The sequence below is a fragment of the Sphaeramia orbicularis genome, chromosome 16, assembly GCF_902148855.1.
Source record: "Sphaeramia orbicularis chromosome 16, fSphaOr1.1, whole genome shotgun sequence".
In the NCBI taxonomy this organism is placed as follows: domain Eukaryota; kingdom Metazoa; phylum Chordata; class Actinopteri; order Kurtiformes; family Apogonidae; genus Sphaeramia; species Sphaeramia orbicularis.
Window position 1 is genome coordinate 48,322,896 of NC_043972.1, and position 15,247 is coordinate 48,338,142.

Consider the following 15,247-nt stretch of genomic DNA (forward strand, 5'->3'; position numbering starts at 1 on the left):
TTTTTTCAAGAAAAATCTGGTATTTTCCTATATTTATTATACTAATCGTACTTTAATCATCACGCTGAGATTACATTTGAGGGTTTCATACCAAAAACAGAAAACTTGAGAAAAAATTACTTTTTTTCAGTAAAATCTATCAATAACTGAACATAAACCAAGTATCTCCATTCACTGTCATTGATCCAACTCCATGGGTTTTACTGGTGAATCAATGTTGTAGAAGATGATGGTGTTTTCACATTCACTACAGAGCCTCTGAACGTCCACATGGGGCAAACTGCATTTTACATCAGTTATTTACATGGATTAGTGGATCAACAGATATTAAACTGTTTATATTAGTAGATGATTTTGGCCGATGGTGGATGTTTGGGTCTTTATGGGTTAAAGGAACAATCCACAATTTTAGCAGATGTCTACATTTAGCTCAACTCCAACTGAAATAAAACTATCAACAGGACTAAATCAGACCACAGTTTTCTGACACTGGCTTTTCATAAATAATAAAACATTTTCAAAATCCCACTGGTTACAGAAAACTCTGAAGTTAAAAACAGATTTAAAGTAAATAACATTAACTTCTAAAATAGTGACTTTAGCCATTTACGACTTTGTTTTTTCACATCAATGAAAGTAAACTCTGATGTCCCACTTATGTAATCACCACATTTTCTTATTAATTGTCATTTAATAACAATATTCATTCATTCATTTGGCTATTGGCTGTTTTACATCAAGTCAGAACCTCTTAAACTTTTTACAGTGGAGTACCCCCTGAATTCTATATTATTTAACCAAGTACCTCCAACTCTCCCTTCAGCATTTTTGATTTAAAAAAAAGAAAAAAAAAAATGTTCCTGTGCCAAAGACGTCTGTTTTTATTTTCAAAATTTTGCAAACAAACAACATATATTTAACTTTAGTACATAAAAAAATTACAAATCTTAAGTTAAGTAAGCTTAAGTAAGTTTTGGGTGCAACATATAAATTGAAAAGTGCCCTCTTTCATCGATCAGAAAAATAAATTAATCAGTCATAAATGAATAAAATAACTTTTCATCGACAAAAAAAACTTAATTACTCAGATCAGCTCATTTTGAATAATATAAAATAGAAATGTTCTTAAAATGCTACCAAAGCTTTGGGGGGGCTCAGAGTTTTTAAAAATATTGAAATTAAATAAGGTCAGAAGTGTAAATTTTATTATATGAATGTATTTATTGTGTTTTATATTTCAAAATTAAATCTCAATATTTATTTTGAATTCAATACATGATGACTAATGTATTTTGCCCAAAAAATTCTCCAAGTACCCCTGGGGATCTTTGTACCCCCATTTAAGAAAGATTGCCTTGAGTCATTGTCTTGATCAGAAACAGGCTAATGCAACAGTTTTTTTTCCCCAGATGCATTATTTAATCGAAAGTCCTTTGCAGTTTTTTTTATTTATTTATTTTTTTTTTAGTAAAGCTGTGAAACTTTTGTACCATACAGGGAACAAAAATGCATTGCTGGGTTAAGACATAAATGTATTATATTATAGTGTTATCTCCTTAAAAGTTCAAATGGGTCAAATATGTGCTTATAGTGCATTAGCAGAGCTTTTTAATTACACTGATCCAGAAAATCCCCATTTGCTTAACCCTTTGATGCATGAACCCTTAGTCAAGATTTTTTTCCTGAGTGTTTTATTCCTCTTTAGGCATGAAAAAAACAATGTCATTGAAATTTTCTGTGGACCTGTTTTTTATGGGGTTTCAAAAATGTCAACTCAGCCGGACAGCATTTGTTTAATTTTTGAAGAAAAGAAACATGTATTTAACCTCCTAAGACCCAACTATGGGATTTCTGTCCACATTTGTGGACAAGAGTTTCACAACTTTATACAAAAAAAAGAAAAGAAAACTGTCCACCACAATAAAAATTTTAAAAACTGCATCTGGAAAAACTGTTGCATCATGATGTTTCCAGTATAGGCACTTATTTAATAAAAAAGAAAAAAAGCTTGTACTTTGCTGACATTTCCTGGGTCTTAGGAGGTTTAAATGCAATATCAGAAAGTGATATACTGTGTGAAAACTATGAAATAATTATTTTTAAATGCAGCTAATCTGATGTTTTCTCACATTTTATCATACTCTAATATGTTATTACTCACTTCATGGACATTATATATATATATATATATATATATATATATATATATATATATATATATATATATATTAACTTTTTGTTTAAAAAAACTAGTAATTACAGTCTAATAACAAATAGCAATTGATTTACTCTCAAACATGTTACTGCAGATCAGGTTCATCAAGTATTTACCAGTAATTGTGTGAATTACAGTGTATGAGATGATGCATGAGCGTCCACTGTGTTGTCTGATATGCAACTAAAACAACAAAACCCATGAATTATACAAGGGAACAGCTGTAGAATAACTGTCCACTGTAGTGACCACTATGCATGAAAGGGTTAATATAGTATTGGGTCAAAAATTTTGAAATTTTATGGATAAATGACTGGATATTACTCAACAGGGATATTTGTCTGTAAGTGTCCAGTTCACTTTACAATACATTCACTTCACAGATCAGATTTATAAAAACAAAAAAAAACACAAAACAAAAAAACAAACATAAAACAAAGTAGAAAATAAGTTAGACCAGTGTTGTATATGCCCTTTGGAGGTAATACAACTGATACCATTTATTGAAACTTGTATGTTTATTGTGCTGAAAAACATTTTAATTGTCATTTGCATCAGACCTGAAGAAAATCTGCAAAATGTAAAAAACACTGATTTAACAACAAAAGGTTGTGAAGGTGTTCCAGGTGGACTTCAGTCTGCTCCACCGGGGCTCATTTGCTCCAGACAGTCATAAATGTGGTGTGTTCGGTCTGTGGTCTTTCCCACGGTGACTTCTGAGCATCAAAAGGTTTTCACAACCAAATGGCAAACAGCTTGACGGTGCAAAACGGCGCGCCAGCACGAGACAGTGGCCCAAATGGCACGTGTGGTCTAGAATGACACGTGGGTGTGAATGCAAAATGTTCCCGTGTCACCGACTAACAAATGCAAAAGGACCAAGTGTGAATGCGACTGTGGCACCTGCCGTGGATGAGCGCGTGCTGAGTGAGACAGATTCACGTGGAAGAGGCTGCGTGAAAATGATTCATCCTTTTGAAAATGATGTTCATGCGCCTGATGTCATGGATCAGTAAGATAACAGGATGATCCAGCGGTAAATGTTCAATTTATAATAATTCTTTTATCCCTCTTCTAGTGTTGTGGTGCATTAATGAACCTGCAGAAAACCACAGAAGACTGTACAGACAGAAGTGGAACTCTCAGATGGTTCATGGTTCGTAAATGGCGCGAACAGCAGCACGGACCCAAGAACAAACCATTCTCTGAAGTCTGAGGAAAAGCAAGATGAAAACAGAAGGTTTTGTTTGTTGTTGTTTTTTAACCTCCTATGACCCAGCTATGGGTTTTCTGTCCACATTTGTGAACGAGAGTTTTACAACTTTATACAAAAAAACAAAAAAATGTCCACCACAAAGGACTTTCTATAAAATTTGAAAATCTGCATTTGAAAAAACTGTTGCATCATGATGTTTCCAATATAGGCCCTTATTTAATAAAAAACAAAAAACCTTGTACTTTGCTGACATCATGGGTCTCGGGAAGTTAAATAGAAATAGAAAAATTTTTTTTATAATGATCGAAATTAAAGCAATTTACTTTCAATTACATTGTGATGTATTAAATAGGTTTTGTGTTGTCTGTGATATATTTTGCTTTTGACGAAAAATAAACACACACATAGAGTCGCGGAAAAAATCATTAGACCACCCTTGTTTTCTTTAATTTCTTGTTCATTTTAATGCCTGGTACAACTAAAGGTACATTTGTTTGGACAAATATAATGATAACAACAAAAATAGTTCATAGTAGTTTAATTTCAGAGCTGATATCTATCCATTTTCCATGTTTTCTTGATAATAACCAAAATCACTTCAGTTCTCACGTCAATATCTATCACTGTACTGACAGAAACAGTGCTTTTAGGCATTCCATGTTTTCTTTTCTGTCTGTTTTAGTCACATGATACACACAGGAGTTAGGACTTGATTGCATAACCATTGTTTTTGATGACTTTTGATGCTCGAATATTGTTTTTTCTGTATTTATGAATAAAACAGCTGAAGATGGTGATATTACAGATTAAAGTGTTCTCATCAACAAATAAATCCAACTATCGTCTTTTACAAGCAAAAAAAACAAAAAACCTGAATGTAGCTATCCCGTCTTTGAAGAAAAACTTTTGGAACTTTAAAGATGCCTTTACGCATGGCTGCTACGCACGGCCTCCCGGGTACAAGAGTCGCTTTTATTTTTGTAAATTATTTGTCACTCCTCAGTTTACTGTATGTTGTGCCTGACTGCTCTTTCAAGCTGCTATAAACTTTTATGGTCAAATATCCAAATTACATTAGCGGTCTTACATAAAAGAGAACAAGACAATAAAAAGTCTGAACTCTCCTCCCTTGTGGCTCGTGGGGGCGTGGTTTTGGGTGTGGCTGTGGGTGTGGCTGTGGGTGGGGTTCTGGTGCTTTGGCCCCTAGTGGTGCGAGGAGGAGGAGCCGCAGGGAGGAGGTTTTAAAGAAGAGGTCCGAGCCCTGGGCTTCATTCATCATCCACAGACTGTGGAAGGAGGCAGTTGGTTTTGGTTCTTGTCTGGACAGAACACATCGGACCACTGAGCACCATGAAACTGTTACAGGAACCCGAGGATGCGACCAGAAACAAAAAGGTACAGAGAAAACAATGCATTTCAGATGTTCTTTGCAGGTAACATGTGGTGGTTGACTGCTTAATGTAAAGTATGTCTTTATTTTGCAGTTGATGAAGTCGCAGGTGGAGAAGCGTCGGAGGGAGCGGATGAACCGCAGTCTGGAGCGTCTGAGGACCATGTTGATGGAGGAGAAACAGCCGCAGGTAAACCATGAGGTGTTCACCTCCAGAGGCTCATTTCAGGAACACATATGTGATCTAAGTTCAGTGAAAACCACAGAAAACATTAAAGCAGACCTTCTGCATGTAAAGCTCTTGTCAACTGATGCTGGTGCTTTGTAACAGGGTGGAGGTCACAGGGTGGAGAAGGCGGAGATCCTGGAGCACACGGTCCTGTTTCTGCAGAAGTCCGCCCCTGGACACCAGACAGCAGACCACGGAAGCCAGAAACACCCGTTTGAGGACGGCTTCACTGCGTGTCTGCAGAGAGCCGCTCAGTTCCTGGGGCCGCAGGGGAAGGGGCTGTGGCTCGGCCCGGCTCTGGACGCCACCTTGGTTCGGTTCGGCTCCGATCCTGCGCATTTCCAGAAGATGAAGGCCGCCTCCAGCTCCCTGCCGCGGGCCAGGTCCCTGCTCCGGATGCTGAGGCTCAAGTCCAGACACAAACCGCAGGGACAGGGCCCTGTCAGGACCAAGCCCCCCCCTCAGCCCTACCGCCTGACCCCTCAGGTCCCCAGAGCCCAACAGACGCAGAACCAGAACCAGCTCCGGGAAGACACACAGTCTCAGAGGGTCCTGGTCCACAATCCTCTGTGGAGACCCTGGCCCTGATCACCAAACTCACCCTGAACTTTAAAGACTATGAATCCTTCACAGTTCACTGGTGTCGTGTATATTGTTCCTGAAAAAAACATTTTGCATCATAACCTTGTGAATAATGCCTGTGATTTCTGATCATCGAACCGAACCGGTCCGTTCCAGGCTGTAAATAACTTATAACCGTCTCATGTGTCCATGTATGTATGTGTATAGGGTAGACCCCTCTTGTTTAACGCTTCTCAGTGAGCTCAGTCAGGCACAGGGACTCGTCCACACTGGGACTGAGAGACGTGCTGCTGGATCCGAACCGAGCCGAGCAGTCCCGAGTCCGCTGGTGCTGTGGGAGTTGAGAGGTGAGTATCACAGGGATGAGTTCAGACATGCGCTAAGGCCTGTTCCATCTGTCCCGTCTTCTTCTGCTGTGGTTCAGGTGTGTGGTACTGAAGTGGATCATGATCGAGTGTCCGTCTGTCACATTTCAGGTACCAGGTCTCAGATTTGAGGGTGGGACAGCCCCCCCTTCTTCCCGCATCGCCTTCACCCTGTGCCTTGGTGCCTGTTGGCATCTCCATGTACACTGTGTTTTTCAAATATGTACCATGTCTATTTTGCACACTAATTTATTCTTAATGTCTCGCTATGGTGAGACACATTCTTTTCTATATATTAAATAAAATGTAAAATAAATCTGCTTGTCGTCGGGTCATTTGTTGAAGTTGTGGTCACATGTGTCTTGTCTCTGACATCCTTTCCAGTCCTTGGTGTGAACCATGTCTTTCTGATACTGACATCCTTCAGGTGTGAAATCTGACCATGAGGTCTCACCTCTGACACACCAAAGACCCTTCACACCCAATTAACATGGATTTGGATGCAAGAACAAAAACCATAACAGGCCTTATGCAGTTCAACTACAAACCCACAAAATACCACACAACATCTGTCCACACAGACAGAAATATTTTAATTGATATTATGACTACTTCTGAAGTTCAGAGACCCTTTAAGCTCAATCACAAAAACACATTTCCACCAAATATTTTAATAGTTTATTTCTAAGTCAGCCATATCGTATATAATGTCTTTCGAAATCAAAATAAAGTTAACGGTCTTAATGCAATGAAACCAATGAGTCCGAATCATGTGGAAACGACCCCCGTCCATCTCCAAGTCTGTTTTCATTAGCATTAGCGAACCTGTTTGTCATGCTGTTTTCCACGCGTGTCCGGTGTTAGATCCTACGAAACCAAACCCATTTTCACACCTGCTCAGTTCAGTCAGACTGCAGCTGGTCCACAGGGGCTTCAGCAGTGCTCTGTGCGCGCACACCCCACAGTCCACAGTTCAAACCCATCCACAAAAACCAGGCCTCCCACTTTACCTCAACTCTTATTCACTTTTTTACTTGAATTGGTTATTTTATCTGTAATGATGGCAGCTGTTGGATATTGTTTATCTGGTAAAAAAAAAAAACAAACTGCGCAAACATTGAACTGCACAGCTTTTTATGAAACAGAAGGAACCCTTATACGACAAATCCGTGTTAGGTTACTTTTCTCTATTCAGAAAAAGGCCATTTCATCTGATTTTATAATTAATGTGTCAATAATAAGACATATGTACATATGCACATATAGCCTATTTACATATAACTGCAGTATTTGTGCCAATAGATACACCCTTTTTTGTAACTGCAGCGCGGGTGTCGTGGCTCTTTCTCGTGGGAAAATGACAGTGAAGTTCTATTCACACTTTTATTATCTGTTAGAATTAGTACATCGTGAACAAAAGTGTGCGTGGAAGTTTGTGGGCTTTCAGGTTCCCACACTTAAGCATTTTGTCACTCACTTGTGAATCGCATATTGTTGATAACTGTTTGAAAGGAACGCGCCCACATTTGACCTATTTGATATAAATAGCGGGTCATGAATGTGTTGGGAATAAAAAGAAAAATATAGAGAAAACCTACTGGCCGCACCAGTCTGAAGTGAAGTTAGAAACACCAGTATACAACAAACAATGACAAATACATCCACAAAGGGACTCTTTTACGCGCGAGGCCGTGCGTAAAACCTACACCCAAGGACATCTGTACTAAAGTTCCATAAAATGTTCTTCAGATGCATGACATCTACATTCAGGTGAAAGTAAATGGAAAGTAAATGTTTATTTGTTGATGAGGACAATCTAATCTGTCATGTGTCCGTCTTCAGCTGGATCATTGACGAAAATGTGCGCGTTAATTTTCTTTCACCGTTAAAAGCAAAAACAGATCCCTCGTTATTTTTCCTCCCACAGTCAGAGTCAGTCTTCAAAATGTTCCGGTTAATCGTTTATTGGCGCGTGCGACTTACAGTAGTCGCGCGCTGACGTCAGAATTATGTCAGACCCGTTATAAAGTCAGAAAACACAACAAACAAAACACACTACAACGAAGCAGTGCTAAAATAAAAATCACTATCTGGAGATTTTCATGAATCACAACAGTTTTGGGTTCATAGCCTATAAGGATCCGAACGTGAGGCTGATGCAGACGCGCGCGTCTCTGTGGACAAATAACCCTGGAAGGACAAGAAACTGTTCTGGTATGTATACAATCACACAATATATTGTTGGTAACTTTATATTCGCCCTGTTACAGTGGAGTTAACTATTTTATTTTAAGTTGTCTCTGTCATATTTTATGCTATCTTATATAGGCTATTAATAAATGCTGCCGCGTGCTAACGATATGTGGCCAAATCGTTCGATAATTATGGCATTTGGACAGTTTTTTTTTACTGCTCCCCTCATCATTCTAGTGCTTCAGACGGTAAAAAAAAAAAAAACAAACGATAGAAGCTCAACCAAACTAAAGCCATAGCTGTAGATTTTATTAAAACCAGTAGTTCAATTGATATTTATTAGGCGCGTCCACGGTGGAACTCGGTGCACGGTGGGCGCGTGCTGCCTGAGTTGCTGCGCGTGTCCACAAAGCGATAAGACAATAGAGGAGTTTAATGGAGTTTAAGGTGGTTTATAGTCAAATGACATTTAAGACCAAATACAGCACAGAACTGAACTAAAATAACTGACTCACATCCCGAATTCCACCTCCAGTTGGAGCATTTAGATTCACATGTGAATATGCATATTTATATATTCGGGTTTTATGAGGATTGTTTGGACATGTACAGTGCATTCGGAAAATAAATCTAATTCACACTCGTTGCTCTATACGTTGCCTTTGTCTCCTCCAGGTGGGGTGAAGACAAAGATCCTCTCTGGTGGAAATGGAAGCATGAAAATAAAACTCACTTTTGTGGTCAGTGGGAGAAATGATACTGTCACATGTCAAATTTGGAGAGCCCACTCCTGGCATTCAGAATACTGCCAAATTCGGAATAAAAGTGGAAAATTACTGTGCATGTAATCCTAGACATTGGAAAGAAAAGTGACACGACAAAGTGCCTTAACCCAGTGTGGTAAAACTGAAGGTTACAGTACACGAAGCAAATGGTCACACTTTTCCACGTTGTCAAATGGCGTTTATCTGCTGACATTTGCCGTCACACAGATGTTTTATCAGTGTGACAGTGGGATCCTGTGCTCCAGCTCTGTGTCACTGTGGGAACGTGGAGCAGGAGGCCTTACCTTCACTTTATTACCTGTTAAAACTGATGCGTCATTTACAGAGTGTGTCTGGACCAGAGGAGGCTCTGAGGTTCACACATAGACATAAAAACATGTGGAAATTTAAAACATTTAAACATAAGCCGAGTTGTGTAAAATGTGAGAAGATGGATGTGAGGAAAACGCGTTTTGGACTGAAAACTGCACCGTGTTTCTTCACAGGAAATTTGCCACAATTTGAGTAAAATGTACTCACTAAAATTTACTTGAGTAAAATTTACTCAGATTACTCTACTCAGATGACATTTGGTCACTCTCTAAAAAGAGTATAGCCTTTGGGTAGAGCTCTCCAAACTCAAAACAGAGCCACATTTACCCTTTTTGAGGACAATACTTTTGATTCTGGAAAAAATGCTCATTAATTTTTCCTGTGCATAAGCAAAATAATATTTGATTAATCAAATTACTATTACGACTTAAATAACAAGAGAACAGAACTAACTTCTCTGGTAAAATATTAAAACGGTATATTATCATTATTGCAAATGTGGGAGAATCCACTCCGACTCGTTCTCGTGGGAAAATGGAGCAGGTCGTTCTATTCACATTTTATTACCTGTCAGAATCGATACGTCGTCACATAAAGTGTTTGGAGGGTGGTGTGTTCCTGATTCCCACGCGTTTGTCTCAAAAGGACTTTGTTTTGGATGTCAGTGGTGATGTACTTATGTATATTTAAGGTACGTGTACTTAAGAATGTACTATTCCAATCCACACTGACATGTTGGTATGTAAGTTGGTGCGTAAAAGGAGATTTTACGCACAAACTGCACTTGCCATTATCAAATATTGAACGTGCACTAGCTTTTCTGGTAACGTTTTGTTATTGATGCGTATTCTCTAGCAACAACAGCATATTCTCACTTTTTCAAACGTGGGAGAATCCACTCCAATTCAGTTTTTCTCATCTTTGTATGGTTGGAAAGATGCGTATTTGCCATCCACTGCTGATTTAGCAGATATAGGCTTCTCTAGTATGGGGGAATCCACTCCAAGTCAGGTTCTCGTTGGAAAATGGAGCAGGTCGTCCTATTCAGACATTTATTACCTGTTAGAATGGATACGTCGGTAGAGTCCCTCATATTTGACTTGAATGACTTTATGGATTGTGCCACCATTTGGTTTTGATGTAACATCGTCTGAATAACAAATGACTTTTACTCTGACAGTGTACTGAAGGATACATTTGAGTCACCTGTTATAACTTAAAATTCCAATCCCTACCACCAGAACATGTTCACAAAGACATGTTAAGTTAAAGTGTGTAAAAGGAGATTTTACGCAAGATGTATGTTTGTTACGGTCAAATTTTATTATAGAATCAAGACTAACATAATCTAAGTGTTTTCTCTCACTTGGACGGTGGTAAATCCACTGGTTCAATCAATCAATCAAATTTTATTTATATAGCGTCAAATCAAAGTTATCTCATGACTCTTTACATTTTACATCGAAACCAGACTCTCAACAGAAACCAACCATCCTTCAGGAGCAAACACTTGGTGACAGTGGGGTGGAAAAACTTCCTTTTGGTTCACTTTGTCAGACATGTAAATGTGCCTTCACACAGGCCAATCCTTTGTTAGGGATTACAGACCAAACGGTGTGTTCTATTCACCTCTGGTTTTGTCGGTGTGCACGCGTCTTCCTCCATAACAATGAAGTGTGAATGTGCTCGTGCGCAGCCGCAGACGTGTGTCTGAGCTTCACGCTGATCTGGAGGATGTTTGGTTGTTTCTCTTACACATGGAAATAAGAGTCACACCTGGGGTCGGTAACACCTTCAGGCGCGTGGCCCTCATTCTAAACTGGACAGCTGCACGTGCCCACGGATTAGTGGGCATCAAAGGTGAAGCAGATGACCAGACTGTTGTCTGTGTTAGAGATTTGGACCAACAAGAGTAAAACAACGACAAAAAATAATCAACACTATTCTTTTGTTGCTGACACAGATAAATAGAAGGGGAATCCTGTCGGGGATTGTCATTTCTTCCGTGGTGACACTGCCTCCATCCATAAAACACGAGGGTTCATCCATCTGAAACAGTGACTCTCTCCCCATATTCAAATCCAGACTCAAAACTCACCTTTTCAGAATAGTTCACCCACCATAAATTTTACCCTTCATTTTACATTTTCATTTGTACTGTAATTACTTTTTTTTTTTAATCTATTTTTGCTTCTTTGTATTTCATGCATTGTCTGTTTTATCCTTTGTTGTACAGTGTCCTTACGGTAATAAATAAAATTTGTTATTATTATTATTATTTATTTATTTATTTATTTATTTATTTGTTTAAATGAGAATTACAATAATGTGAATCATGTTCCAAAGTAGGAAGACCTCAATCCAACACCAATGTGAGACTTTAGAACCAACTGAGCATGTGCCACCATCAAAACACCGAAGGTCTGTTTGGATGACTTCATTCCTCTATTTCACATTGAAAGCACTCTGGAGGAAAAACACCATACTTTAAGTTCGATTTAGCTTCAATATTGTCTTATGTGTATGTATGTACTGTATGTATGTATGTATGTATGTATGTATGTATGTATGTATGTATGTATGTAATGCTCTTAATGAAGCTTTTAAAAACACATCCTAACTGCAATATCATTATGAAGGACATTAAATTAATTATTGTATTATTGATGACTTTTCACTAGTTTATAGGTTACTTTTATACTTAAAAACATGTTTCCTTTTTATTGTTTTATGCAGTTTGTATTTATTTTTCTCTGGATGTCTCTGTTTACTGCCCAGTAAATTACATTTACATATGAAAAGTGAAACTTGTTTTAATCTGTCTTCAGTCACTTTTTTAAATTAATCTGATACTCTTTAGGTCTTTGAAAGGGGAAAAAAACGATTCACAAGATGGCGCTTGTTTGTTCAAAAATAATCCGAATGTAGTAAGAACTGGGTGGAGCGATGGATTGAACAGCACAGACTGCAGATTGAAGTGGGAGTGGTCTAAGGCCACGCCTACCGCCCTTATAAAACCTCACTCAGCATGAAGTGACACAGTGTTAACAGGTACTGGAGAGAAAACATGAAACTGAGCCAAGATTCACAGGATGCCAAGGCCAAAAGAAAGGTACTGCGGTCATTTCTATTTTCATTCCATTTTATGAATGAAGTTAATGGACTGTTATTTGTGACGTCACTCCTCTTTACCTGTGACTAAATGTGTGTGTGTGTGAAGCCTGTTCTGTTTTCCTCTTGTAGATGCTCAAACCTCAGGTGGAAAGACGCCGCAGAGAGAGAATGAACCGCAGTCTGGAAAACCTCCGGACTCTGCTGTTCCAAGGACAGGTAAATACCGCAGCACACAAAAAAAAAAGGTGGGAACTTTTCCCCGACGGTCACGTGGAGTGGGTTTAGTTCTGACATTACTGCTGAACTCTTTGTTTCTGTTCCAGGAGCATCCCAGGCGCAGGATGGAGAAAGCTGAGATTCTGGAGCACACGGTCCTGTTTCTGCAGAACACTGTTCAAAGAGCCCAGAGCAGACCTGGAGGAGACCACCAACACTCCTTCCAGCACGGATACTCCGCCTGCATGCAGAGAGCCACTCAGTTCCTGGGACCCCACGGAAACGGTGTGTGTCTCGGAGCGGCGCTGAATGCCACATTGTCCGCTCGCTTCGCCGGTTCATCAGACTCTGATCCTGCGGGGGTCCACGTGAGTCCAGGAGCGGGTCCTTCCAGCTCTCTGATCCACAGAAAGTCTTCCAGGTCTGTGGTTCGGATGCTGCTCCAGAGGTACAGACTGAACAGGCCTGTCCTCACTGTGAGGAGCAGCATCCACACCCACACAGGCCCACGAAGCCCCCCCACCAACCAGCAGCAGAAATCTGTGAGTCCGACCCAGAACCAAACTGTGGGCCAGTCTTTGTGGAGACCCTGGCCCTGCAGTGTCTGAGAAACTGAACTTTTAAATATTATTATTAGAAGAATCGCTGATGAAAAAGTTCAGTGTTTGTTCCAGTTACTGTTGACTCTATTTGATTCTGAAAGAGCCCGGTCCGGTCCACAGTCCGCTGGTTCTGAGGTGAGTGTGACAGATGAGTTCAGACATATTCTAATTCCTGTTCCATGTGGTCCGTGTCCTGTGTTTTGGTTTGTCCTCTCAGGTACCAGAGGGGGAGACCCCACCCTAAACCATTCCATATTCTCCTACATATATAACATGTCTATTTGCACACTAATTTATTCTTAATGTCTCGCTATGGTGAGACACATTCTTTTCTATATATTAAATAAAATGTATATAAATCTTCCTGTGGTTGGGTCATTTGTTGCAGTTGGGATCAGATGTGTGTTTTTGTTCGTTGACATCCTTTCAGTCCTTGGTGTGAACCATGTCTCTCTGATACTGACATCCTGCAGGTGTGAAATCTGACCATGAGGTCTCACCTCGAACACATCAAAGACCCTTCACACCCAATTAACATGCATTTGGAAAGAAAAAAGAAAAGAAAAAGCACCGTACTTCTCCAAAGATTATTTAGTTCATTTAGTACAACATGTAATCTGAAACGTATCTTGCTTTTCAGACCTGACCAGATGCTCATATTTTGCATTTCCATTCAAAACTATACATAATGCGTACATGACCCTCTCAAACTAATCCAACTCTAGCACATTTCCACTAAATGGTAGAAGGTTTACATCGAAGTAAGGTATTGTATAGAATTTCCTTCTATCAAATCCGCTCATTTTGTCTTTGTATTCTGTCACTGAATCGCCTGAAAAATTCCTTTAGTACTCCTGTTCGTCCTGTCATCACAGATGCTGATAGAATGCGTGTTTTCCACGCGTTCCACACATTAGTTTCCAGAAACAAACGTGTCTTCACACCTCTTCATCCTTTAGATGTTCTCGGTCAACAGAGTATCTGTCCTTAATCTCACAGCTTCAGTGATTGTTCTCATTAATACAAAAGAGCATGAATTCATTCAATTCAACAAATACACGTATTCAAGACCCCCCCCCCCCCCCCCCCCCCACACACACACACACCCCGACCCCATTTTCCACACGGTGACGTTACTGTGACACAACCACAGCGTTAGTGCGCCTATAAAAACTATAATTACCATTTTGTTTTCCTTGCATGGTCTGATCATTTTGCTTAGGTTTTCATGAACAGGTTTATAAATGTGTGACAAGTCCTGTATTTTTTCCCACTTGTTTTAATATTGAGAAATGAACGTATGATTGAATTCCAGGTCTGCGGGACTTTGGAGGAGGTATGAGTCTAGTTCTAGAATATATTCATCTTTATTTGTGTCCACAGCTGGACTTGGTAAAATTTGCTGCTGATGATAGAGTAACATCCTATTCCATGCCAAATTCACTTTTAACCCACATGTAACACAGATCACGTGGTCCAGTGAAAAAGTTCCAATAACTGAGTCATTTCTTTCATTGCGGGGAGGTCATACCGAGACAAGATTGCAGAGGATTCTACTAGATGATAATTCCATTTCCATCCCTTGTTCCTTCTGGATGGGATATTGCCATCCTGACACTGACTCCACCCACTAGTATTTTCCCTTTCATTTGACCCGTTTGTATATCATCATCATCGTCATCATCATCGTCATCTTCAGTCATTTTGAATATCACTGTTGTTTATCAAAATCTCTAACACATTTAGACACAATCTGATCATCTGCTTCACCTTTGAGGCTTCATTAATCCGTGGGCACGTGCAGCTGTCGAGTTTAGTGCGAGGGCCACGCGCCTGAAGGTGTTACCAACTCCACGTGTGACTCTTATTTCCATGTGTGAGGGAAACATCAAAACATCCGCCAGATCAGCGTGAAACTCAGACACACGTCGGCGGCTGCGCACGAGCACGTTCACACCTCATTGTTATGGAGGAAAACGCGTGCGCACTTCTTTATTTCTTTACTATTCGTTTGAAGATCTCTAAGGC

At 39.6% G+C, this 15,247-nt stretch overlaps 2 protein-coding genes across 3 annotated transcripts; both read left to right on the forward strand.

Annotated features, from left to right (window-relative positions):
* Positions 1-4,738: 4,738 nt before the first annotated feature.
* LOC115435977 (transcription factor HES-7-like) lies at positions 4,739-6,265 on the forward strand. The gene is made up of 3 exons (XM_030158629.1): positions 4,739-4,826; positions 4,916-5,011; positions 5,153-6,265. Exons 1-3 carry the CDS (start codon positions 4,782-4,784, stop codon positions 5,636-5,638), a joined length of 627 nt encoding a protein of 208 aa, XP_030014489.1. The 5' UTR covers positions 4,739-4,781; the 3' UTR covers positions 5,639-6,265.
* A 6,074-nt stretch (positions 6,266-12,339) lies between these two features.
* On the forward strand, positions 12,340-13,564 carry LOC115435935 (transcription factor HES-5-like). Of its 2 annotated transcripts, XR_003937756.1 has the most exons (4): positions 12,340-12,399; positions 12,531-12,617; positions 12,725-13,354; positions 13,437-13,564. XR_003937756.1 is itself a non-coding variant. In XM_030158571.1 (3 exons), exons 1-3 carry the CDS (start codon positions 12,355-12,357, stop codon positions 13,223-13,225), a joined length of 633 nt encoding a protein of 210 aa, XP_030014431.1. In that variant the 5' UTR covers positions 12,340-12,354; the 3' UTR covers positions 13,226-13,564. The 2 variants fall into 2 exon arrangements, 1 of the variants encoding a protein (XP_030014431.1); XM_030158571.1 differs by having other exon boundaries at positions 12,725-13,564.
* The last annotated feature ends 1,683 nt before the right edge of the window (positions 13,565-15,247 follow it).